Source organism: Oncorhynchus gorbuscha, linkage group LG25, assembly GCF_021184085.1.
Source record: "Oncorhynchus gorbuscha isolate QuinsamMale2020 ecotype Even-year linkage group LG25, OgorEven_v1.0, whole genome shotgun sequence".
Lineage (NCBI taxonomy): Eukaryota > Metazoa > Chordata > Actinopteri > Salmoniformes > Salmonidae > Oncorhynchus > Oncorhynchus gorbuscha.
The window spans coordinates 14364201-14391019 of NC_060197.1; the positions used below are offsets into that span (position 1 = coordinate 14364201).

At 44.4% G+C, this 26819-nt stretch overlaps 2 protein-coding genes across 2 annotated transcripts; one reads left to right on the forward strand and one right to left on the reverse strand.

The window, feature by feature from the left end:
* Window positions 1-430: 430 nt before the first annotated feature.
* On the forward strand, window positions 431-2252 carry LOC124014582 (cytochrome c oxidase assembly factor 6 homolog). Its single transcript, XM_046329743.1, has 3 exons — window positions 431-623; window positions 1184-1348; window positions 1575-2252. The coding sequence occupies exons 2-3, from the start codon at window positions 1205-1207 to the stop codon at window positions 1674-1676; spliced, it is 246 nt and encodes an 81-aa protein (XP_046185699.1). The 5' UTR covers window positions 431-623; window positions 1184-1204; the 3' UTR covers window positions 1677-2252.
* Window positions 2253-3474: 1222 nt separating this feature from the next.
* Window positions 3475-22371, reverse strand: LOC124014581 (solute carrier family 13 member 4-like). Its single transcript, XM_046329742.1, has 15 exons — window positions 21671-22371; window positions 18528-18656; window positions 15705-15841; window positions 15399-15580; window positions 15244-15298; window positions 15088-15121; window positions 14901-14996; window positions 13661-13845; window positions 6550-6669; window positions 6330-6431; window positions 6089-6190; window positions 5693-5927; window positions 4790-4951; window positions 4283-4420; window positions 3475-3668 (listed from the first exon to the last, which is right to left on the reverse strand). Exons 1-15 carry the CDS (start codon window positions 21791-21793, stop codon window positions 3531-3533), a joined length of 1938 nt encoding a protein of 645 aa, XP_046185698.1. The 5' UTR covers window positions 21794-22371; the 3' UTR covers window positions 3475-3530.
* Window positions 22372-26819: the final 4448 nt, after the last annotated feature.

Genomic DNA, 26819 nt, shown 5'->3' on the forward strand with positions numbered 1-26819 from the left:
TCCCAGATCATACTTGTAGGCGATGTCATGCCGACACTGAATAGCTAAGCTCATACATAAAAACACGTCATGGGGTCTGACTGTCTTCTGGCGCCGAACTGCACATGTGCAGCCTGTCAAAAATCAAAGCCACTCCTTCGTTATATTGTTGTATATGACGGAAATGAAAACGTGTCAGTTTGTCACTTTCTATTTGTATTTATTTGGGATCATTAGGTTGGAGTAATAACATGTTCAACTACTTAAGACATGTGCTGGAATCTAGGTTGTGCCTTTAGATTTCGAGACAATTAACAATTAACAAATCATTAAAAATGTATCTCATTGACTTCTCGAACCTGTCTGTTTCGCGACCGTTCCCGGAAGTCTCGAGATGTTGCGCCTCTGGGTTTCGAAACGCAGCGTTAAAATGACCTTTTGGCTACCACAGGCCTCTACCATTCTCTATGGGGGAAAATGAACTCTTGCATCGCTGAGATGCGACGGAAGTCCTTACTCCATAAGCAGCTGTCCTTGAATGCACTCGGGAAACATGATACAGAACTAAAATTACATCATTTAAATGATCTTTTGGCATTATTGATCAAACCATTCATACCGGAGTAGTGATATAAACATTAATGGTGAGTCAAGATTATAACGTGGTAGCATTAGCTAGCTAGCTAGTTTATTTGATAACAGTTTTGATTGGGTTTGGAAACAAATTCGCTAACGTTAGCTAGATAACAAGGCACAATCTTAGGTTGGAGTTTGACTCTCGACGAATAAACTTGTAAATCATCTAGCTGAAAGCCTTCATTGATTCTTCTTACCTCAGTCAGAGGCTGCAGGATAAGTAGATATGTGTGCGTTGGTTTTCGCATCACTGATTATAATATAGCTCGCCAGCTTGAAGTCTGCACAAAAATAAACGCAACATGCAACAATTTCAAAGATTTGACTGAGTTACAGTTCATATAAGGAAATCAGTCAATTGAAATGAATTCATTAGGCTGTAATCTAAGGATTTCACATGATTAGGAATGCAGATATGCATCTGTTAGTCACAGATACATGAAAGAAAAGGAAGTGGATCAGAAAACCAGTCAACCTTACCAAACAAAGTGGCAGGGTCAGGCTGTTGAAGTTGCAGATTGTGCCATATACTTGACTGAACTGTTTTTTTCCCCTCTCATTGTGTTAGTAAGTTTTCCCAAGCCCAGTGATGTCAGCCCCCAACTCGAACCAGAGAAAAGCATGCTGGGGCGCTAGGGACGAGCTGTGGAAGTGCCTTGATGATAACCAGGACAATGCCTCCTCCTGTGAGAAGTTCCAGAAAGAGTTTGAGGCGAGCTGTCCAGCTCAGTGGGTGAGTCTCCCTGTCTGGTCTCAAGTCTCGCTTATAACCTATTTGTTATTCTATTGAAAATGACAGTCTATCGTAGAGGTAGCCAGAGAGAGAGGCTAGATCTAGAATGTTTGTGGTGGTCTAATTCCCTTATTTCTGTCTTTGATGTAGCTACAGTAGTAAAGTCAGTGTGGTCACCAACCCTGATCCTGCTCAAATACATCCTATCTCACATTGATCCTGACAGGTGAAACACTTCACCAAGAGGAGAGACTTTTTGAAGTACAAGGACAAGATGCAGACGGAGGGCTTTGAGCCTGCTGACGGGCCTAAAGAGTCACGGTCCTAGCCAATAGCCACTGGTCAGAAGACTTGAGAAGAGGGCTTCCTGGGGCCTCCTGGTTGATGGACAGTAGTGGACTGTCACTGGTCACTAGAGCACAATCTTGCCATGCCTCCCCAGTGACGATAGATGCTGGATTTCAGTGACCTAACACCTGGACACTGGGTAGATAGATGTCAACTACGTGCCGCAGTCAGATTCTCAAGCTTCTCCGCAAGTGTGCACTTGTCTCGTTCGCTCCTCGCCTCAGACTAGTGGCCGTACCTACGTCGCGCACGGGACAGGTGTGTGGTGACGTAACCACGGTGAGCGCTGTGGAAAGTGCACCCCTCGCAGTCACAGACATGGTTCCACAGGCTTTCTCTGTATCCCTCTCTGCTCTCTCGATACAACGTCAAGGGGCTGTATGTGGTGTGACACAAATCGACTGCTCCGTGACTGATAGTCTAAACCACAATCGTTTCTTATTTATGCTATTGTCAAAGATAAATGAAGAACTATATCCGAATCTATGAATAGACAGTGATATGTTATGTGTGTGTGATCTGTTGTGATAAATAAAGACGAGTCAATGGTTCAGTATTATTTTGTAACAATTGTGTTTAATTTCCATGAATCTAGGCCTATTCTACGAGGTGAGTTGAATATGTGTGGGGAAAAACTGCATTAACATTATTCACGGAGGTTACAGTTCATTGGATTGGTTGGACACTACAAGGCACATTTCTTTTTTTATATTACAAGTTGGCATGTATTTACAAAGGTTCTATATCTGTCTTCTAAAACCACATCAAAGTTTGACAACTTGTGCAACGTCGAATAAATTATAAACAGAGATGTAGGATTTAGATTGCTTGATGTGCATACATTCTGTATCGGCCTCCATTTTCACGACGACAGTGGATAAAGTACAAAAAAAGCACACGATTACATTTCAATTGGTTCAACAAAAATATAGAGCATTTCATACAAGTCATATGGTCTACGATAGAATGTACACGTTGCTCTGTAGTCCAAGGGACAGACGGCTCTCGCGATCTGGCTGTTGATTGGCGAGGCTCTTTACTCTGCAGTTTTCTCTCAGGTCTCGATTGTGTCTGTCTTGACACCCTATTCTCTATGGCTCTGGGTCAATAGTCGTGCGCTATGTAGGGAATTTCAGCACACTTAACAATAGGGACCCAGTATGTAACACCATGAAGACTGTATACTACTGCAAATATAGAGTATAGTTCTAATTAGCAAAGTGTCATATGCATAGAAATACTGTTCATGTGGTTGTTAGCTCAACCTTTAGGCAAATGTGTGTCATACAATATGATGTGCTTGTAGTCATAAACCCATCTTGAATCAAAAAATGTTTTGTGGGCTATAGGATGGAGAGATTAGAAAACAATATTACAAGTGACATTTACAGCAACATACAGTAATATGGAGTAAAAGGCAATATGATTTGTTGACTTGAGTTGGGAGTCTATTCCGTGCACCTCATATAGGCTACTTTGGCTGCGTTTACACAGGCAGCCCAATTCAGATATTTTGTGCAATTATTGGCAAAATACCAATTAGTGTAAAAAAATCTAATCTGAATTGGGCCGCCTATGAAAAGGCCGCCCCTGCGTCTCCTCCCTTGTGGTGCTTCTTCCACCCAGTCTTCCCCAACCTGCGCGATTCTCAGACGTTACCAGCACGGTTGAAGGAATAAGCCTCAGTCCCTTTCAGTTTGGCATTTACAGTAAAAGAGACGGTGAGTGTCTCTGTTTAGAGACGTCTTCTGCATTCTTCTTTCTGCCCCCTCCCCACCCCCCCCCTCCCCTCTCTCTGTGACCGTCTGCGCACTCTCTCGCGCCCCCCGCGTGGTTATAAGCTGCCAGTGAAGTTCCTGGCGATGGCCCAGTCTGGGTACTCAGTCAGGTTGAAGAGGGGCACGCCCCAGGTCATTATGGCCAGCATCACCACTAGAACACCAATCAGATTCACCCCGAATCCTGCCTTCACCTGAGACAGACGACAACAACACTGGGTAAGAAATATGTACTTGTTCTCTCACTTATTATTGAAGAGCTCCAGTATATACCTAAGCCTAGGTGTTCTATTTAGGGTCCTGTGTTTTGTACAATCATGTGACATAGCAAGTTCTCTTATTTCTCATGTTTTTAAAAAAATATTTATTTTTATTTTTATTAGTTATACTAGTTTGATATTGACTATGGCACTGTTGAGTAAAGCTCGCAAGTTAAGCATTTCAATGTGCTTGAGCATGTGACAATAAAACTTAACTTGCATTTATCCAGAAATGAGAATTACATCAACAATGAAAGCAATGGGCCATCTGACATCATAAGGAAAGGGGGTCCGTTTGATGAAAAAGCTTTGAATAGAAGGTTCAAATCCAGGCATGTCAAATGATTGCGCAAAACACAGGGCTCTCGTTCTAGTGATTGATTACTGCTCATTAAAAGGTATTACGACTATTAAATAAATCTCTTATAATCTTGTATAATAGGACTGTTACATAAAAACGTCAGAATTGCAACAACAGCCTTTTGATTCTGCTTGGCATCGTGCTGTCCCGTCCCAGTGGGGTTTGTGCTTATGTGTTTGTGTCTCACCATGTCGCTGATCTGCACATGTCCGTAACTAAACACTATGGCGTTGGGGGGGTTCCCGACAGGCAGCATGACCCCAAATGACACACACATGGTGGCGGGGATGAGTGTGTGGAGGGGGTTGATCTGCAGGGTCTCCGACTGAGAGAGGGAGACAGAGGTCAGAGGTCGCATAACTGTGTGTCACGCAAAGGAACAGGGTGTTTTCAATAATATTGACAGCGGCACCGAGAGAGGAGGGCGAGCAGATGGCTGTGTTGATGTTGTGAGAAGAGAGTAGAAGTGTGTAGGCTATTCGGGGACACTGGGAATCGAGCTGAGAAATTGAAGGATGGGGCTTAGGCTCTTCTTCACGGGCTCTCAGGGTTAGAAGGGCTAGTCAGGGAAGAGAGAATAGACGACGACTGTGGTTCTTTCTAGAGCAGAGTGTATACACACAGTGTGTTTCTTACCAGAGACGATCGAGAGGACAGGTAGAGAAGACCGACAGAGAATCACTGTTATTCTTACCAGAGCAGAGAGGATAGGTAGGAACACGGTGAGAGTGGCGGGGTTGCTGGCGAACTCTGTAACCGCGGAGACGAGCAGGCAGGCCAGCAGCGTGACCATCCACGGGGGTAGACCACTCATGGGCTCCAGCTGTCTGCCGATCCACACACTCAGCCCTGACACCTGAACACACACGCGGACACATGACCAGACACACCACACGATCAGACACACACTACGTTGAGTTGTCATTGATGTATGTAATATAGATTGTGATGCAACCTCATAGCACATACTGTAACATATATACTGTAACCCACATTGGAAGGTATCATGTTTAGGATGGCACAATTTCATGTGTACAACAGCTAAAGACCTGCATCACTATACTGAGAGATTTGTTGTTTACAAAAGGACGTATTTGGGCCTTTTTGGAGCCTTTGTTCGTGTTTTTTCAAGGCCCCCATACTACACAATGAGGATGAGGAAGTGATTTGCTATTTGGGGTAAGTTTCTCAAAAATGTGAAATAACAACAACAACAAACATTTCTGGAACCTTCTATAACATGCCGTTTACACAGAGATTTGGTTGTAAAAAAAAAAAATACATCTTCTCCTTTTACACTTTTCTAAATCGAGACCGAAATGAGATGTTGACCGTTCTCCCGTGACCCAAATCATTCTCTATTGACCCAAATTAGGCAGAAAGTGTGTGAATTATAGATGCATTGTCATAACTCGCACATGCCTTGGGCCCACTTTGGGTTCCGAACTATAGTTTAAGAAACCGTGGTATTGTATGTTACCTTGCAGCATGAATTATTAGGCTGTTTGAGAAGGTTTTAATCCTAAGCAATCTGCCCTGTGGTGAGTAGCCTACACGTTGTTTGTACAGTAGTACAGTATACTATAAAACCTGGTACCTTGCAGCCAGCAGCCAAGGCGTAGCCCCCTCCCACAAGGATGACGATCTCCCAGGGCATGAGATTCTGGAAGTCCTTCCAGGTGATCATGGGGGCCATGGGGTCTGGGTCTCTTTCTGCGGAGCTGTCCCCTGCGGGGGTTCTGGGGGCCCGAGAGAATGGCCGACGGGCCGGGATAAGGAAGAGCAGGAAGCCCAGTAGCACAGAGACAGTGGCATCGGTCCTGTAGCCTTTCCTGCGGAAACAAAACAACATTTAACAGTTTTTTTTTTAAATCGAACCTTCATTATTCAACGTTAGTCTCAATGAGATGCATTTAAAATGGCACCCTATTCCGTTAACAGTGCGCCATTTCCCCCCCTTTTGATAGTGCAATACCAAAAGGTAGCTACATACTTCTCGAACAGCGACGTCCACCCGGGTACGAAGCCCGGTTCTCTGGTGAACCACAGCAGAGTCATCAGGATGAAGAACACTCCTGTCACCACCTCTGGGTAGCTACAGCCCAGAAGAAACAACACACAGGTCAGTTTGATTGTTTTCCTTCAGCGTTTGTACCATCAATTAGTCCTCACATATGGTTACACAGCTGGTTTCTTGTCCCCAGCTGTAACTGGAAAACGAGTCTAAAAATCACCTGATGGGCCCGAGCTTTATGTACTCCTCGTGGATCTTCCTCTCTGACAGCATCTCTCTCCTTGTCTTACGCTTTTTACTCAACGAGCATGTCTCCCTGAAACTGGAGACACGCGACAACACCGCAAGGTTAATATCACAGAGATACCCGTACAATGTGTGTGTGCGCGGGTTCCTGTGTGCGTGTCTTCCTCCATTTCACATGCATGCGAGGTGCTTACTTGCAGCCGAGGAAGAGGAAGTGCAGCCAGACCCAGGTCAGCAGCAGCATGATGATCGCGATGGGGAAACTGAAGATGAACCAGGTCCCAAAGTTGATCACCTTCGCATCCGGGTAGCGACTGCAAGGGGGTGGAGAGAGAGAATAGTTAGTGATGGGAGGAGATACAGAGAGCATGGTTAACGTTAAACCAATTGCACCACATAATCTGTAAGGGTATTGTCCTCTTCGTAAACTCAGCCCCAAAAAAAGAAACCTCCCCTTTTCAGGGCCCTGTCTTTCAAGGATAATTCGTAACAATCCAAATAACTTCACAGATCTTTATTGTAACGGGTTTAAACACTGTCTCCCCTGCTTGTTCAATGAACCATAAACAATCAATGAACATGCACCTGTGGAACTGTTGTTACGACACTAACCGCTTTCAGACGGTAGGCAATTAAGGTCACAGTTATGAAAACTTAGGACACAAAAGAGGCCTTTCTACAGATTCTGAAAAACACCAAAAGACAGATGCCCAGGGTCCCTGCTCATCTGCGTGAACGTGCCTTAGGCATGCTGCAAGGAGGCATGAGGACTGCAGATGTGGCCAGGGCAATAAATTGCAATGTCCGTACTGTGAGACGCCTAAGACAGTGCTACAGGGAGACAGGGCGGACAGCTGATCGTCCTCGCAGTGGCAGACCACATGTAATCACACCTGCACAGGATCGGTACATCCAAACATCACACCTGCCGGACAGGATGGCAACAATAACTGCCGAGTTACACCACGAATGCACAATCCCTCCATCAGTGCTCAGACTGTCCGCAATAGGCTGAGAGGCTGGACTGAGGGCATGTAGGCCTGTTGTTAGGCAGGCAGGTCCTCACCAGACATCAATGGTAACAACGCCGCCTATGGGCACAAACCCACTGTCGCTGGACTAGACAGGACTGGCAAAAAGTGCTCTTCACTGACGAGTCGTGGTTTTGTCTCACCAGGGGTGATGGTCGGATTTGCGTTTATCGTCGAAGGAATGAGCATTACACCGAGGCCTGTACTCTGGAGCAGGATCGATTTGGAGGCGGAAGATCCATCATGGTCTGGGGCGGTGTGTCACAGCATCATCGGACTAAGCTTGTAGCCATTGCAGGCAATCTCAATGCTGTGCATTACAGGGAAGACATCCTCCACCCTCATGTGGTACCCTTCCTGCAGGTTCATCCTGACATGACCCTCCAGCATGACAATGCCACCAGCCATACTGCTCGTTCTGTGCGTGATTTCTTGCAAGACAGGAATGTCAGTGTTCTGCCATGGCCAGCGAAGAGCCCGGATCTCTGTCCCATTGAGCACGTCTGGAACCTGTTGAATCGGAGGGTGTGGGCTAGTGCCATTCCCCCCAGTAATGTTCCTTGGTGGAAGAGTGGGGTAACATCTCACAGCGAGAACTGGCAAATCTGGTGCAGTCCATGAGGAGATGCACCGCAGTACTTAATGCAGCTGGTGGCCCCACCAGATACCGACTGTTACTTTTGATTTTGACCCCCCCCCCTTTGTTCAGGGACACATTATTCCATTTCTGTTCGTTCCATGTCTGTGGAACTTGTTCAGTTTATGTCTCAGTTGTTGAATCTTGTCATGTTCATACAAATATTTACGCGTGTTAAGTTTGCTGAAAATAAACACAGTTGACAGTGAGAGGACTTTTATTTTTTTCTTGGTGCTGAGTTCATAACACCAGCAATCACCAAGAGGCTCAGAATCGGACCTTTTGGTGTCATGTCTACGGTGTTGGACGACAAGTTGCAGGGTAATCTCTCATGGACAGACGAAATGGATGCGATGACTAGAGAGCAACAGTCGTCCCGGTGCTTTGGTTTTCCGGCACTGGTTATTTAGACGTATCAGGGTTGGGTGAAGGTGCTTAAAAGTGGGTGGCTTGGATTTCAAGCAGAACATTTTTGGAAGTGGAGGGGCTCTGGCTCGTTAGTATCTTATCTCTTACATCTCCCCCAGAACCCAAACAGAGCATCTGATGGAATTACGGGAAATAGTAGTTCTGGGTTTGAAGACCCACTAGGCATACCCTCAGCATCACAAGTCATTACAGACTCAGGGAGGGGCCACTACTACAACCTTAGAACCAGCAGAAACTAACCATCAACCCTTTTTCTTTTGATCATGATCAGAACATGACGTCTGTAAGACCTCTGCAGGTCATTGACCACGCAATGAATAAGTTCAGGTCTATTTTCCTTGACTCTATGGCCTATGTGGAAGGATATCTAGTAGTTGTCAATACTGGGCAGTGATATGGTAATATCTCTGTTTGCTGGAAGACAAGCTGACTCGCTGCTTCTTCTTCGTATACTTGCTCTGCTGTTGGATATCTGCCCGGTAAAATACTGAACACATTCTGACAATTCCAACAGAGGAAAAACTGTTAAATCAATCAACGAATTGCTGTTCATTGCTGTTCCATCCACTCAGTCAGCCATATGAAGGGTCTATGCAAACCCCCCCGCCCCACCCTCCTCACCCTACTGTCTGCGGTCAAGGTTTATTGAGGGCTTACATTCCTTTTTTCCACGTGGAAGTACCGGCCAAGGTCCTGCTTGCGCACACACAGAGTCGGATGAACTCGTAGATCTCAATGTGTTGTCTCCGTGTGCAGACATGAAAATGCTATTCATGAGTTCATCTGACTCTGGGAAAGTGGATCGGGGGCTTCATTGCCAAAATCCAGAAGTGTCCCTTTAATGATTGATGTTGATGGAGTCTTTTGGAATTTGCGATTAGATGCAAGGCAGATTATATTGAGTATCATTCATTATTTGTATTTCCACCTCCAACTGTCAATATAGTACAATAATATATGCCATTTAGCAGACTGCTTTGACAAAACCTGCATACCAGTGTTTAGAGGATGGGTCTGTTGTTGTGAACATTACTCACTGTTGGAACTCTCTGTTCCCGCAGTAGCAGGATAAAAATGCCTACAGGGTTAGGTTTAAGGTTCTGGTTTCACTAGTGTGGACCTGTTATAGCTACTCAGACAATAAATCCTCTTTTGGGGATCACCAGCAAACCCCCTGACTCACAGAGCTGTCCTTCACCAACCCCAGCCCCAGTTTGACAGAGCTACACGTGAAGGAGCTACATACTACTGACACATATTACAGTCGCACTGGGGAGGGAGGGAGGAAAGGAGGGGGGTAAAGAGGGCGAGAAGGAAGACTGATATGGACACAGTCAGATTTACCTTTGTCCAACAAACTTTTAAGATGAAAAGAGGCCATTTTCCCTGGCTTAGCCTGGCTGATTTATTAAAGTGCCCAGGAAATCCGCTTTGTGGGATTGTTGAGAGGGTTTACACCAATCCTTCAATCCATCAATCCCAGGCCTCTTTGTCCTTTTGTTTCCCCTGGACCTCGGTCACGGAGTTAAACATGACATATCGCATCATTCAATGTTCCCTCTAAACTGCGAGCCCTTCCTCCAGGACAGCGGCGCAGAATAAATGCCGTGCCGCGCCGCGCAGAGACGCAGAATATTGAGATTCACTGATTTCGCCCCATTAGTTTGCACTATAGAGATCAACGTTTTTTTCCGTGTTCGAATCAACATTATAAGCAGGCCTTTTTCAATGCAACATAACAAAACACATCTGGTTTTGCAAGATTGAGTCTGTGATTTTGTTGTAGGCAGAGCCAAAACGCAACAGAGTAGAATTCCAATGGCGGGGGTTGCCCACCAGCGGTCTTTGAATCGCTTGCGCTTTTCCGATCAGAGCCCGCGAGTGTGCACATTTGTTCATATTCTTAGCCGGTTATTAGCCCAGTTATAGATAAGTATAGGTTAGCAGTGGGGAGTTACTGCTTACTACTGGAGCACAAAATGTGTAGGCTACATTTTCAGCGGTCTTTAAAAAGCTTATGTCTTAATTAAAGGGGCAGTGTTGTATTTTGAGATAGATTTGAATATGCAAATAAGCCAAGAGCAGAGGTAACCTACATCGTCTCATTCTCTGCATAGTAATAATAATTAATGTTATTTTGTAAAGTGGTTTCTTGCGTCATACAACACAATACAATGCAATTGACAGTCAGCTATTTGGCCCATGGTGTTACAGACCAAGTAAAAAATAATTAATGTCAAGCCCTTCATAATGTCAAAAAACGTTTTTAAAAGTCTCATGCAATGTATGCCTGCACTGAACACCACATATAGGCTACATGTAGGCTATATCATAGAAATCAAAAGCTATTTCCATGTGAAAATGTTACGGAATTTGTTGGTAGGCCTACATTATGCTCAAGTGGCCAGAATAGCCTATTGGCTACTGTCTAAAACGGTAAGGGTACTGCCTCAGTATTCATTGTAAACGTGCACTGGAAGTTGCACAAAATTCTCACTATGTTCAAGTTTCCACTCACAAGAATTCAGTGCCAACCAAAATTTGAGGGAAAATTGGTATCATTCATCTGATCAACTCTCTTTATCTATCCATTTAAGTTTCACTGAGACAGAAATGATAGGTTGTTATTTGGCTGATATTGACAGGACATGGGGGTATTAGTCAGGTATTGTATCTAGTAGTGAGAAATGTGTGGTATTGTATTTTGTTGATATTAATAGACCGCGTGGAACCAGTGTGAAATGGCTAGCTAGTTAGCGGTGCACACTGGTGGTGTTTCAATCGGTGACCTCATTTGCTCTGAGACTTTGACAGTTGTTTCCCTTGCTGTGCAAAAGGGCCGTGGCTTTTGTGGAGCGATAGATAATGCTTTGTGGGTGCCTGTTGTCGATGTGTTCAGACGGTCCCTAGTTTGAACCCAGGTTGGCAATACTGTTACACAAAAGACATTTGTCTGATAGTGTATTGAAAGGCCATGGGGTATTTTAGGTATTGAACCTATTGAACTGCATTGGGGGTAGTGTATGGTATTGAACCTATTGAACTGCATTGGGGGTAGTGTATGGTATTGAACCTATTGAACTGCATTGGGGGTAGTGTATGGTATTGTACCTATTGAACTGCATTGGGGGTAGTGTATGGTATTGAACCTATTGAATTGCATTGGGGGTAGTGTATGGTATTGAACCTATTGAACTGCATTGGGGGTAGTGTATGGTATTGAACCTATTGAATTGCATTGGGGGTAGTGTATGGTATTGAACCTATTGAACTGCATTGGGGGTAGTGTATGGTATTGTACCTATTGAATTGCATTGGGGGTAGTGTATGGTATTGAACCTATTGAATTGCATTGGGGGTAGTGTATGGTATTGAACCTATTGAATTGCATTGGGGGTAGTGTATGGTATTGTACCTATTGAATTGCATTGGGGGTAGTGTATGGTATTGAACCTATTGAATTGCATTGGGGGTAGTGTATGGTATTGTACCTATTGAATTGCATTGGGGGTAGTGTATGGTATTGAACCTATTGAATTGCATTGGGGGTAGTGTATGGTATTGAACCTATTGTAATTGCATTGGGGGTAGTGTATGGTATTGAACCTATTGAACTGCATTGGGGGTAGTGTATGGTATTGAACCTATTGAACTGCATTGGGGGTAGTGTATGGTATTGAACCTATTGAACTGCATTGGGGGTAGTGTATGGTATTGTACCTATTGAACTGCATTGGGGGTAGTGTATGGTATTGAACCTATTGAATTGCATTGGGGGTAGTGTATGGTATTGAACCTATTGAACTGCATTGGGGGTAGTGTATGGTATTGAACCTATTGAATTGCATTGGGGGTAGTGTATGGTATTGAACCTATTGAACTGCATTGGGGGTAGTGTATGGTATTGTACCTATTGAATTGCATTGGGGGTAGTGTATGGTATTGAACCTATTGAATTGCATTGGGGGTAGTGTATGGTATTGAACCTATTGAATTGCATTGGGGGTAGTGTATGGTATTGTACCTATTGAATTGCATTGGGGGTAGTGTATGGTATTGAACCTATTGAATTGCATTGGGGGTAGTGTATGGTATTGTACCTATTGAATTGCATTGGGGGTAGTGTATGGTATTGAACCTATTGAATTGCATTGGGGGTAGTGTATGGTATTGAACCTATTGTAATTGCATTGGGGGTAGTGTATGGTATTGAACCTATTGAATTGCATTGGGGGTAGTGTATGGTATTGAACCTATTGAATTGCATTGGGGGTAGTGTATGGTATTGAACCTATTGAATTGCATTGGGGGTAGTGTATGGTATTGTACCTATTGAATTGCATTGGGGGTAGTGTATGGTATTGTACCTATTGAATTGCATTGGGGGTAGTGTATGGTATTGAACCTATTGAATTGCATTGGGGGTAGTGTATGGTATTGAACCTATTGAATTGCATTGGGGGTAGTGTATGGTATTGAACCTATTGAATTGCATTGGGGGTAGTGTATGGTATTGTACCTATTGAATTGCATTGGGGGTAGTGTATGGTATTGAACCTATTGAATTGCATTGGGGGTAGTGTATGGTATTGAACCTATTGAATTGCATTGGGGGTAGTGTATGGTATTGTACCTATTGAATTGCATTGGGGGTAGTGTATGGTATTGAACCTATTGAACTGCATTGGGGGTAGTGTATGGTATTGAACCTATTGAATTGCATTGGGGGTAGTGTATGGTATTGAACCTATTGAACTGCATTGGGGGTAGTGGATGGTATTGAACCTATTGAATTGCATTGGGGGTAGTGGATGGTATTGAACCTATTGAACTGCATTGGGGGTAGTGGATGGTATTGTACCTATTGAATTGCATTGGGGGTAGTGTATGGTATTGTACCTATTGAATTGCATTGGGGGTAGTGTATGGTATTGTACCTATTGAATTGCATTGGGGGTAGTGTATGGTATTGAACCTATTGAATTGCATTGGGGGTAGTGTATGGTATTGAACCTATTGAATTGCATTGGGGGTAGTGTATGGTATTGAACCTATTGAATTGCATTGGGGGTAGTGTATGGTATTGAACCTATTGAATTGCATTGGGGGTAGTGTATGGTATTGTACCTATTGAACTGCATTGGGGGTAATGTATGGTATGGTACCTATTGAACTGCATTCAATGCAGTGTATGGTAATGTAGCTTACTTGTTGAACTGTTCGGCAAAGATAAGGTTGGTGGAAGTGCCCGTGATGGTGATGAGGCCTCCAATGGTGGCTGCGTACGTGATGCTGAGCGAGAGACATTTACAGATCATATGATCTCTCTTGGTAGGGTAGCGAGAGTTCTTGCTCTCCTTCTCCTTCTTGGGCTCTGGGATACTGATCGCTGTCTGGAATAGAGAGAGGAACAAGTATAGTGAGTCACTGTTTGCGGGAAATATATATATATAACATACATATATATTTTGTACACAATATAGAAAATAAATGGGACAACATCTAAATATAGCGCTTATATTCTTGATTTGACAGTTTTCATTGAGCCTGCTTCTTTGCGAATGAGTGGAATCATGAACGGTGGTTTGTTTGTTGTGTTCCCATTTGTCCTCTGGATTTGCTTCCTGGATTTGCCTTTTTTTTTAGCAGCACATTGACCACTCTCTCAAACGACTAACTCCGCCCTCTCACGGCACAGACCGAGGGCCTGAGACCGACTACCCCAGCTCGGAGTCGGCCCACTATAGAGAAGTAGGCAAAACTGTAGACGCTGTTGACAGTGTGTTTGCGAGATGCCGGTCAAAAGGCAGTTTTAAAATCGTTCTGCGACTCCTTCCGTGTCTACGGACATCCCCAAAGAAACAAAAAATGACTTTCTGAGAATAAGTGCACAACTGGTAGTCGCTTATAGATATGTATGGCTATGTAGATCAGTGGATGCTGCTGAGGGGAGGAAGGCTCATAATAATGGCTGGAACGGGGCGAATGGAAGGGCATCAAATACATAGTCATTGCTATCAGGGATCCTTGGTACGTCCATACGCCTAAACCTATCCCCTAAACCTAACCTTAACCAAAACCCCTACCTAACCTTAACCCTTAACTTAACCATTTTAAGTGTCAACTTCAATAGGGTAGGGACGTCCCAAGGATACTAAGTTCTCATAAAAACCTTGCTTTACAGAGTGGTGTAGGCTACTAAAATAGCCAGTGATGTGGCTGTTGATAATTTACTTCCTTTCAGGGGTATAACATTACAATTGTTATGTGTTTGTAGATTGATTGAGTTATTCTGTTTTCCAAACTAGCAATAAATGAGCTTCAACTTTTTTTTATTTAAAAAAAAATATATATATATATGGGGGGGGGATTAAGACTCTCCTTTTTGGACCTCACTAAAACTCAAACCCTGGTTGGGGCCCTGTGTGTAGTGAGTGTGTCTACTGACCGATGGCAGGTGTCCGTTGGTCTGTTTTAGGGACAACTGGCCCAGACTGGTCTTACTGGCCTTCCTCCCAGTCCCGTTAGTCTCCACAGTCGGCAACTGAGAGAACAAAACACACAATGGAGAATTAACGTAGAGGTTAAAGACAGATGTCCTTACACAGATTTACAAAAAGGTTTTATATTCTCACCTCAGTCAGAGTGCAGAGCTCCTGCTTCATACAGCTGTGGATGAAACACAACAGGTTCATCATTGACAACACTGGAGTTGTTTTCATGATGTGGACTACAAGCCTGTATTGTGTGTGATTCTCCAGTGACTGTCTCAAAAGCTCCCCAGGTCTTACCTGTCTCTGCGATACAGACGCTCCAGTTGGTTCTGTTCCAGATTCTCTTCCCTGTCTGCAAAGGAGCAAAACAAAACCATTTAACGATCACAGTTAGGCACAATTCACTATGTCACTGAGATGCTTACTGCAGGCAGTGAGGGGGGAAGTCATACCGCTGAGGCAGCCGTCCTCGGTGGCCTCGACGGTTTCGGAGTCTTCCTGGGTGTCGGCCACGCCGGTGCTGATGAGCTGCTGCAGGACGGCCTCAGCGATGGGCATCACCATGGCAGTAGTGGAGGTGTTACTGAGCCACATGGACAGGAAGACCGTACAGCACATGAAACCCAGCACCAACCTGAGAAAACACACAAGGAGAGAGAGAGGGTGTGTGTGTGTGTGTGTGTGTGTGTGTGTGTGTGTGTGTGTGTGTGTGTGTGTGTGTGTGTGTGTGTGTGTGGGGGGGGTTGCTGCGTACTTACATGCCAGGCTTGGCTCCGGCAATCATGACCATGCGTAAAGCGATGCGTTTGTGGAGGTTCCATTTCTCTATGGAGGCTGCCAGACAGATCACCCCCATCAGCAGCAGAGTGGTGTCCTTACAGTACTCTGCAGCTACCTGTACCAAAGACAACCACACAGTATTTATAGCACTCTATACACACACAAATACACTCGATCCTTACATGTGACACCTGGATTCGGTCGTAAAATGCTCAACATTTTTTGAACATATTTTTTACTTTGACCTCTTCTGTGTTCATGTTTGCCGATAAGCATGAATTGATGTATTTGTACTCCAGGATGGGCTCAGGTGGATCAGTTGGATCAACATGTCTGAGCTTTGCTCATTTCCAAACATTTGCGATTGGAGTCATACAAACTAAAATGGGACCCAACAATCGATGTGAGAGGGCAGGGGAAGGTTTTACGCGTAACACCTTCCTGTTTGTGCCAGGTTTCAAACTGAGGTAAAGCAATCCTATTGGTGAGGTGAGGTGTGAGAGAGCAGCACTAAGTACAGTACACAAGTCTAGTCATCAGAGCAAAGAGTTGCATTAAAAACGTGGATATTTGCCAAACACGATTACAAGAGCTTATAATAACACTAACAGCCTGCTTTGGCAGGTTTTGTCCATGCGATCAGATCACATGAGCGACTCAGTGGTTCCTTTTTATGTAACACTGATATAGTGAGGAGAGGGAACCATTAACGGTGCTCTTTGGTACCACTTGGGGCTGGTTAAATGACAGACCATTTCCTGTCCAGCAGGGTTTAATGGGTTACTCTGATCAGTACATAAGGCCATCATCTCAGTGCTAAGTGCTTCACTGGAGACGACCAGAGAGGATCTGACTAGAATGCTTCCTTGTATTATATTAGACGTTAGCATACAGATACCTCGTGATAACCTGACATCATCAGATCACCAGTTGTCAGAAAGAGTGAGTCACTCACATGTTGACATGGGTCTGTGACATCATTACCGTCTCTTCACAAAACGAGAGGAGGATGGTGAGAGGTCAGACGAAGGGTAACTTTTAAGACCTAATAAAGTGTTTATAAAGGCTTCATTAAGTGCCGTACAAGGTCATTGTCTGTGGTTGTTAGTTCACACATGGGGCTACATTTGTTAGCGAGTGTAAACCAGGTGTCAACAACAATGCTGAGTGTTTTGTTTGTTTCCTCAGAATGGGATTGGGTCAACTTACTTCCCTTTTCAGTCATCGCAGAGGCATTACAAAGCAATGGGACGGGACTTCTCAGGTTCTTCTTAGAAAGCATCCATCCATACGCTACTCCACATATGTAACAGTATTGAGTGTGTTATTTAGAGCAACCGAAAGGGGCGTACATGTTAGAGTATACCTCCTTAGATGCCCCAAGTATCCAGGGCAGCTTACTGTACATACACAAGGAGTGTGGTAAATACTGTAAATGCTGAGAGATCCGATTTTACACTAAGAGAAGTGTTAATTTGGCAGTAGTGGGAGTCAGGTGCTCAGATGACCGTATTTACAGTTGAAAAATAATTAGGTGAAAGGAATATTTTGGGTTTGAATGTACGTTTGTGTGTTTGTACACTGAACAAAAATATAAATGCAACATGTAAAGTGTTGGTCCCATGTTTCATGACCTGAAATAAAAGATCCCAGAAATGTTCCACATGCACAAAATGCTTATTTCTCTAAAATGTTTTGTTTAAAATTTGTTTACAACCCTGTTAGTGAGCATTTCTCCTTTGCCAAAATAATCCATCCACCTGACAGGTGTTGCATATTAAGAAGCTGATTAAAGTGCACCTTGTGCTGGGTACAATAATAGGCCACACTAAAATGTGCAGTTTTGTCACACAAAACAATGCCACAGACATCTCAAGTTTTGAGGGAGTGTACAATTGGCATGCTGACTGCAAAAATGTCTACCAGAGCTGTTGCCAGAGAATTGAATGTTAATTTCTCTACCATAAACCGAGAGAATTTGTCAGGCCTCACGAACGCAGACCATGTGTATGACGCTGTGTGGGCGAGCGGTTTGCTGATGTGAACAGGGTGCCCCATTGTGGCGGTGGGGTTATGGTATGGGCAGGCATAAGCTATGGAGAAACGAACACAACTACATTTTATCTATGGCAATTTGAATGCACAAAGATACTCCGACGAGATCCTTTGGCCCATTGTCGTGCCATTCGTCCGCCTCCATCACCTCATGTTTCAGCATGATAATGCACTGCTCCATGTTGCAAGGATCTGTGCACAATGTCACCCATTGAGTGTGTTTGGGATGCTTTGAATCAATGTGTACAACAGCGTGTTCCAGTTCCCGACAATATACAGCAACTTCACACAGCCATTGAAGAGGAGTGGGACAACATTCCACAGGCCACAGTCAACAGCCTGATCAACTCTATGCGAAGGAGATGTGAGGCAAATGCACCAGATACTGACTGGTTTTCTGATCCACATTGTTTTTTAAGGTATCTGTGTCCAAGTCATGTGAAATCCATAGATTAGGGCCTAATTCATATATTTCGATGGACTGACTTCCTTATGTGAACTGTAACTCAGTCAAATATTTTAAATTGCTGCATGTTGTGTTTCTACTTTTGTTTTGTTTTGTGTGTGTGTGTGTGTGTGTGTGTGTGTGTGTGTGTGTGTGTGTGTGTGTGTGTGTGTGTGTGTGTGTGTGTGTGTGTGTGTGTGTGTGTGTGTGTGTGTGTGTGTGTGCGTGTGCTCCTGGTCCTCAGTACCCTTAGCAGAGAGCGGGAGAAAGAGAGAGGAGAGTGAGTGATCGTTTTACTGACCTCGCTGGACTTGAGCACTCCGAACAGCGGGTATAGGAAGGCTGGTACGAGGGCAGCAGCTCCCAGGGGTACAGCTTCTGATACCCAGTACACCGCTGTCACTATCAACACGTACGCACAGCAGGCCTCCTACAGGGGACAGAGACACACAGGGGGTTGAGACATAGGGAAGAGACAAGAGATTGGGCTTTCGTGCAACAATGCAGTTTGCCAAGGTCCAAACCTTCTACATGTATGCCTGTATCGTATTTTCGAACGTTGCTTATCATGAAAGCACGGTCAATTATTGAGTATATGTCTAGTGTTGAACTTTGTGAAATAAAACTCATTGCTCGGTCCTCCGTATTGTCAGGGTTCATTTGTCTTAGTTTATTCCACTAGGGTTTATTGGAGTGCAATAATGCTGTTCACTGAAAGAAATTGATAGATTTTTTAGGATCCCCATTACCCGACACCAATGGGGACAGCTAGACTTACTGGGGTACAGCATATAACGAAAAAGACATTACAGACAAAATACTTTTACAATTGACAGACATTTAAAAACGTGAACATGTCGAGTGTGTGTGCGCGTCTATCAGTTACTAAGTTCCCGTGAGAACAAACCCACTGTGTTCGTTAGTCACATTTCAACACCATTTATTTGCCACGGAAACAATGGAGAATGTGCTCAGTTTGTGAAAGAGCCAATCCAAATTCCAGTCTAATGGTTTTTAATCAAAATGGGATTTGTTAAGTCATTCATTTAAATGTACCTGTTTAACCTTTTCGTTTTCTCGGAAACTCGAGGTAGCTTTTCATCAAAATAGATGAATAACTAACTGAATGTTCTTTTTTTTTAGAGAGAACGACCGAGTCAAGTTTTTTAGACACTGAGCTCGTCAAATCAATGAATATCTTGGATCTTCTCCATTAGTGAGCTGTGCATATCTATCTCACCACATTGAATGATCCTTTGTTACCACAGGCCCAGGTAGAGGGGTAGCGGTAGCTTATCCTGCGTAGGTGAGGACGCCTTCAGAACTCTCCCTTCCCATAACACACGTCTTACACGTGATGTGTGTCAGGCACTTGTCTGACCAGCGTATCGTGTAATTCCTGGTGGAGTACAGGTTGTCTGGAGAGTGAGGTGAGGGGTCTGGCAATACATCAGCTATACACACACACACACACGCACATGCATAAACACCGTCAGACTGTCCAGCAATGCACGCACGTACGCTGGTAGTGTAACCTCTCATTGAAAACCATGTTGAATATTGTCGTGTATCACACATAGACTATTTGGCCTCTCCATTGGTGCCTTTGAGGCAGGCAGCCACCGACCCTGGCCACGAGCAGCTGGCCGGGCACGTTCTCCACATGTGCCCCACTGGACATGCCCAGTCCTGACCACCCCACTGCAGGTGGGAACACAACACCTCCTTTCTGTGATCTAGATAAATATACCGGCTGTTACACACACAGTAATAATCTCATTTGGCCACAGGGAAAGTGTCCCCAGGTTTTGCCCCAGGAAACTGAGGTTATCTGACTCTCTCCCAGTAGTTTAGTGTTTGTCAGATATGAGATTTCAGATCTCAGTCATTCAGGAGACTGGGGACAGAGACAATCAGAGGTCCTAAGAGATTATTGATCTGAGGTTGTCACACAGTAGAGAACTGTCATGGAATGAGTAGACTTTCAATGAATCAATAAAATCATTTTTTTTTCAGTTTCATCAGAGAACTGCGTTTATTGAGGAAATCATGGGTTATTTCTTACTTACTGACAGGTTTCATTCCGTTAGGTCGTAGGGAAATACATTTCGAAATGGTTGAATTGCTCAATTTGTTTCTCCAATCTACCATGTGTACGGATGGACTGTATGATATTTCACTGCAATGAGCAAGCGCTAGTCAAGAGGTCAAAGGTGACTCAGCAGACGGTTTCCATCCACATCTGGAGGTAGCATGGTCATGTGAGTTCTTAGAGTGAGAATTGGGAGGGAGGGTTCACGTCACCTTTCAGACCATGACTCAACATAACCCTTAAGTGTGTGATGTGATCAATAAAAGAAGATGGCTTTTCGTGTTATCTCTTCATCGAGGCCAAAGGCTTTCACAAAGATAAGTCATCTGGATAACCGTTCATCAGTGTTGACGGTGCGATTTTCAGATGATTACTGTAAGAATGGATTCACTCATCAGTTCAATTCCCCTTATCTTCCTCTAGAGAAACAGCAATGATTAAATGGAAACACCGGTTTGCATTTCCTCATGTGAGCTCTACTGATAATCTCTGAACACAAGTTAGGTCAGTTAATCTGCTCATTGGACAGACATTATGGCTCCTGACTCAAACCCCAAGGAGCTGAGTTCATCCTGCTATCAGAGATAAGGAGGATCCCTAACCTTAACCTTGCCTGAGACCAGGGGCCAGTACTCATAAAGAGTCTCAGACTAGGAGTGCTGTGCTCAGCGATTTAGATCATAATGAATAAGGACCCTGAAGACTAGGCTTTAGGTCAGTGGGCTAACACAGTCTCGGAGTAAGAAGCGTGGGTTTGAACCCAGAGAGGCACATTAGTACAATTCTCTCAGGCTGACACAGGAGAACAGAGCATGAGGGGTTCTGTAGCTGCAGCTGGCCACATGCTCCATTGTTCTGTCCCTCTCTGAACTTGACAAATTCTGTAATTGATGAGAGAGGGCATTCTGGAACCGCAGGTGGTTCTACACAAACAGAACGAACAGATCCTTCCCCACATAGCTGAGCTGAGTTATATAACCTAATAGCTTGGCACAGATTCACTTTCTCCCTGTCGCCTGTGGTGCCAACCGCTGTACAACAATGCACCCTACTGTCAAGTGTAAACACGCGGAATGGTGCACTTTACGCACAGACGCCAAGTGCATAACAAAATGCGTAAAACACGTTTCCATTAGCAAAGCATGATTGGAATACGATGTAAATCGAAATATTTGCACTGTGGTTATGTATTATGGCTAAATATAATCATAAAGACACTGACAGCTGTTCTCATCCCCAATTTTATTATGCTTCATATACTTTAGGCTAACTCGGCAGAACAATGCAGACAGCCTACCCATGCGCAATATTAGTCATGCTCGTGACATGTTATGGTGAATTCGGGTACTCACGCTGGTGGGGTGGATGAGGGGCAGCGGCAGCAGCGACAGCGGGATCAGCACCACCAGGATCAGCTTGCGTGCTCTCCATAGCTTCTTGATAAGGTCCATCCTTGCGGCGGCCTCCAGCCTCATCGGGGACTGCTCGCCTGGGTTCGGTCTCAGCGCAGAGAAGCTGGCTTGCTGGTCCCTTTTAACTGGTTATTTGGCGTGACATGAAGTCTTAGTGAAAGTAAAAGAAAAATCCCTTTAAATGTCTCCTTCTGGAGTGAAAACTGGAGTTTCTATTTGCAGGTTCTGCTTGTTTAGTTCTGGTGGCGATGTCCTGCAGTCTACAGCGCACAGTCCGTCTGAAAACTGCTCTTTGTACAACCTCACCTCCGTACTTGACCTGCAGGCAACCCCCACCTCTGAGTTCAGCTAGGAGTTCTACGAGGGAAACAAATAGATTCCTGACTTCTTTTTCAATGCTGCCTGCCTACTTATTCTTATCTGAATACCAGATAAGGTCTCTTCTTCAGGGCTCCCTTGCAAAGGAAACCTTTGTCCCAATGGGGCTCCCTGCTCAAATAAAGGTTCGATATAGTGTTGTAAAATGCTGATGTTTGAGATAGACCAGGATGCACAACTGTATATAGGCTACTGTGAGTGCAATAAATGTCTATATAAAGAGGTTCTCAGCACCATGACTTTTCATAACTTGTCACATTTATGACCCTCAGGTATGCTAATTTCCTCAACCTCATCCTTCACTCCGCCTCACTGGTCTCTAAACCAATCCGCTTTGAGTAATTACTTGTCATGTGTTTGCAGCATGGTGTGCAGAAAAGGGGTAGGCCTTAACGTTGTTTTAGTGCGTGGAACGTGTAATAGTATTGCAATCATGTGTGCCATTGGTAATCAAGATCCCAATAACTGATCTTATGATATAACATTTGCTACCCGGACTATTTACATTGGCCTCCTTTAGTATTTATTTATCTGGTTTATTTTTGCACTTACTTACTTGCACTGGCTCTATGCATGCTCACTAGTCTCTACCCACCCACACACACACACACACACACACACACACACCTCACAGACACTCCACACCTACACACAAAACACAAACATATTAACACACTTTCACATACACTGTTGCTGCTCTGTTTATTGTATGTCCTGATTGCCTAGTCACTTGTACATTCTGTATTCAATTTGATTTGATTTGTAAAGGTGGGGGGGGGGGGGTAGTTTTGCGTGCTATATAAATTATAGTGCTGGCATGAACATATTATTTAATGTAATAGCTCGTTGTTCCATATGCACCAATTTTGGTCCACACCAGTTTTGATCCATACATAGTGTGTCTTTGGTCCCTAGTACGCCATGGACTGATACCCCACCAGTCAGAGTGAAGCGCAGTCCTTGCCTGCCCTCAGGTGGTATTTGTCTGTACAGTAAGTGCAAAATCGAAGTTCCCACATCTGAGTGGAGGTCCTGTGGAACTGAAGAGCGACACCATCTTTACACGCCCCTCTTCCCTTATCTGTTCATACAAAGCTTTCCTCTGTCCTGTGAATCTGTGAACGTGACAACGTTCAGCTGGCTGTCACATTTCTCATCACTATGCAGCTGAATAGCCTGGCTGTTTCAAAAGTTATAAAATAGCTAAATATAGGCTATGTCACGGTCATTTATGGGTTGAACGTGAAAGCTACACAAATAAGTACATTTTTAAACTTTGCTGAGCGGCTAACTAATGTCACATGACAGACTTCTAACTCATAATCGGCATAATCCGACCAAAACACAAACAGTGTTTCAGTCAGTTCCTGCAGCTTTCCTAGTGAATAGCGTTCCTATTACACAAACACATTTTATAATATGCTTCCATTCTCTCCAATTTAGAATTGAAATACCAGACACCTAATCGTCACGAAACACCTTTGCGTGACAGAGAGAGGTTTACCGATGACTTGCAAAGTCTTTTGCTTTGGCTGTATATACAGTACCTGTTCATTGCATGCCAGTAAAGTAAAAGTGAGAGAGAGAGAGAGAGAGAGAGAGAGAGAGAGAGAGAGAGAGAGAGAGAGAGAGAGAGAGAGAGAGGAAGGCGATGGTTACAGCACAGTGACCTCGTTGATCTACACAGATAGTCAATAAAAGGTCATGTACAGAGCAGCCTTATCACAGCCTCATCACAGCCTTATCACATCCTTATCACAGCCTCATCACAGCCTCATCACAGCCTCATCACAGCCTCATCACAGCCTTATCACAGCCTTATCACAGCCTCATCACAGCCTCATCACAGCCTTATCACATCCTTATCACAGCCTCATCACAGCCTCATCACAGCCTTATCACAGCCTCATCACAGCCTCATCACATCCTTATCACAGCCTCATCACAGCCTCATCACAGCCTCATCACAGACTCATCACATACTTATCACAGCCTCATCACAGACTTATCACAGCCTCATCACAGACTCATCACAGATTTATCACAGCCTCATCACAGCCTTATCACATCCTTATCACATCCTTATCACAGCCTCATCACAGCCTCATCACAGCCTCATCACAGCCTTATCACAGCCTCATCACAGCCTTATCACAGCCTTATCACAGCCTCATCACAGCCTCATTATAGCCTCATCACAGACTCATCACATACTTATCACAGCCTCATCACAGACTTATCACAGCCTCATCACAGACTCATCAAAGACTTATCACAGCCTCATCACAGCCTTATCACAGCCTTATCACAGCCTCATCACAGCCTCATCACAGCCTCCTCACATCCTTATCACAGCCTCATCACAGCCTCATCACAGCCTCATCACAGCCTTATCACAGCCTCATCACAGCCTCATCACAGCCTTATCACAGCCTCACCACAGACTTATCATAGCCTCATCACAGCCTCATCATAGCCTCATCACAGACTAATCATAGCTTTATCACAGCTTCATCACAGCCTTATGCCATTCTTACACAACAGGACGTGATACTACAGCTGTCTACATTGATATCTATGAGTCAGGCCAAATGGACATTAGCCTGTATAGATCCACCTGACTTTGATCTGTCTTGTCTGATATAATGTGTGTGTGTGTGTGTGTGTGTGTGTGTGTGTGTGTGTGTGTGTGTGTGTGTGTGTGTGTGTGTGTGTGTGTGTGTGTGTGTGTGTGTGTGTGTGTGTGTGTGTGTGTGCGTGCGTGCGTGCGTGCGTGCGTGCGTGCGTGCGTGCGTGCGTGCGTGCGTGCGTGCGTGCGTGCGTGTGTGCGTGCGTGCGTGCGTGCGTGCGTGCGTGCGTGCGTGCGTGCGTGCGTGCGTGCGTGCGTGTGTGTGTGTGCAGAGAGGATACTAGGCCAGGTGTTGTATAACCCAATCAATGTTGCCTAATTCTTCCTAACCCTCTTTGCATCTTAACAGGGATCAACTTAGTCAATGGTGCTCAAAGCCCAAACACAAATTTCCCAGTCACTGCTGAACAGAGTGTATATGTGTGTGTGTGATTGCAAGCGTGTGCTTTCTTTTCTTGTTGTTGTGGTGCGGATCAGGAGATCATTTCCTTCTAGTATGGACAAGTAACACTAGAAAAAAGGCGGGTTGGATTGACTGGTTTGGGGCCGATCATCAGATTAGGTCTGTGACTGGTTGGTTCTGTGTCGGGGTAAAACCCAGGGGTAAGAGTCAGGTTAAACGACTCATTAGTACCATAGAGCTCCCAGCTCACTGAAACTGCGTCAAAGGTGGGTGTGTGGTTAGTCTGCTACAGAGCCATACATATGGTCTGGTCGTGAGGCACAGATGTCGGATCTTAATTTGACCTATATTGTCTCAACAAAAGAATCCTGCAGCAACAGGATTTGAACGTTGTCAGATATATGTGTATAGTTGGCAGGGAAGTCAGGCGCAGGAGAGTCAAACGGAGTGTAAAATGAAGTCTTTTAATAAATGTCCAAGTAACATGCTCCATAACACGAAATAGAAAAATGAATATAAACAAATATGGGTACGAAGACCCGACGCTCACCTATACAAAAAACACTACACTGACAATAAACAATCTCTGACAAAGACATGAGGGGAAACAGAGGGTTAAATACACAACAGGTAATGAATGGGATTGAAAACAGGTGTGTGGGAAGACAAGACAAAACCAATGGAAAATGAAAAATGGATCAATGATGGCTAGAAGAACGGTGACGTCGAACGCCCGAGCACCGCCCGAACAAGGAGAGGCAACGACTTCGGTAGAAGTCGTGACAAACGTTTAGCCCACATTGTTGCTTGATCGGTGGTTGGGCTATTAGCTGGCCAAAAGTGTGTTAGTTTTGGTTTTCAGTGAATTTATGTAAAACCCGAAGCATTTCCTGCGGTGCAGAGAAATTCTCATCCACGAAAGAGTGATTCATTCAAGATCCTACATCTGTAAATTGAGCTGTGTCAGGTATTCTGTCAGGTATTCTGGTTCATCAGCTATGCGCGTGAGAGGCTATAGATGCCTAGCACACTTGGAGACTCAGTGACTGAAGATAAGAGTACTCCAGTGGACTGTCTGAACACACTATAGAATTAGTAACCAGATTTACTACTAATTCTATAGTTGGCTCAATTCATCAAAATACTCTCTAGTGCTACACTGCCCAGTAGGCCTATATCACAGCATTCTCCAGTATCCAGTCAAGCAGAGTACTCTGCAGTACATTGATACATATAGCCACCAAGCTTCTCAGTGCAGAGACACCATAGGCCAGTACTATAGGTGGAGTACCCCACCATGGGAAAGCATAATACTAGCTCTTGTGTTAGTGGGCCATCGGTGGTCACTCTTCCATTCAAATCAGGTCCTAATGCTCTGCTACAGTGCTCTAGAAATACTGTAGGTGTTATGGTCCCATCTGTATGTATGCTGTTATGTGAAAGTAATGTGTGTGTGTGTGTGTGTGCACGCATGAGAGTGAGAAACAGAGACACCATGAGAGAATGAAGGAAGGACAAAATGAGAGAGAGAGAGAGAGAGAGAGAGAGAGAGAGAGAGAGAGAGAGAGAGAGAGAGAGAGAGAGAGAGAGAGAGAGAGAGAGAGAGAGAGAGAGAGAGAGAGAGAGAGAGAGAGAGAGGAGAGAGAGAGAGAGAGAGAGAGAGAGAGGGAGAGAGAGAG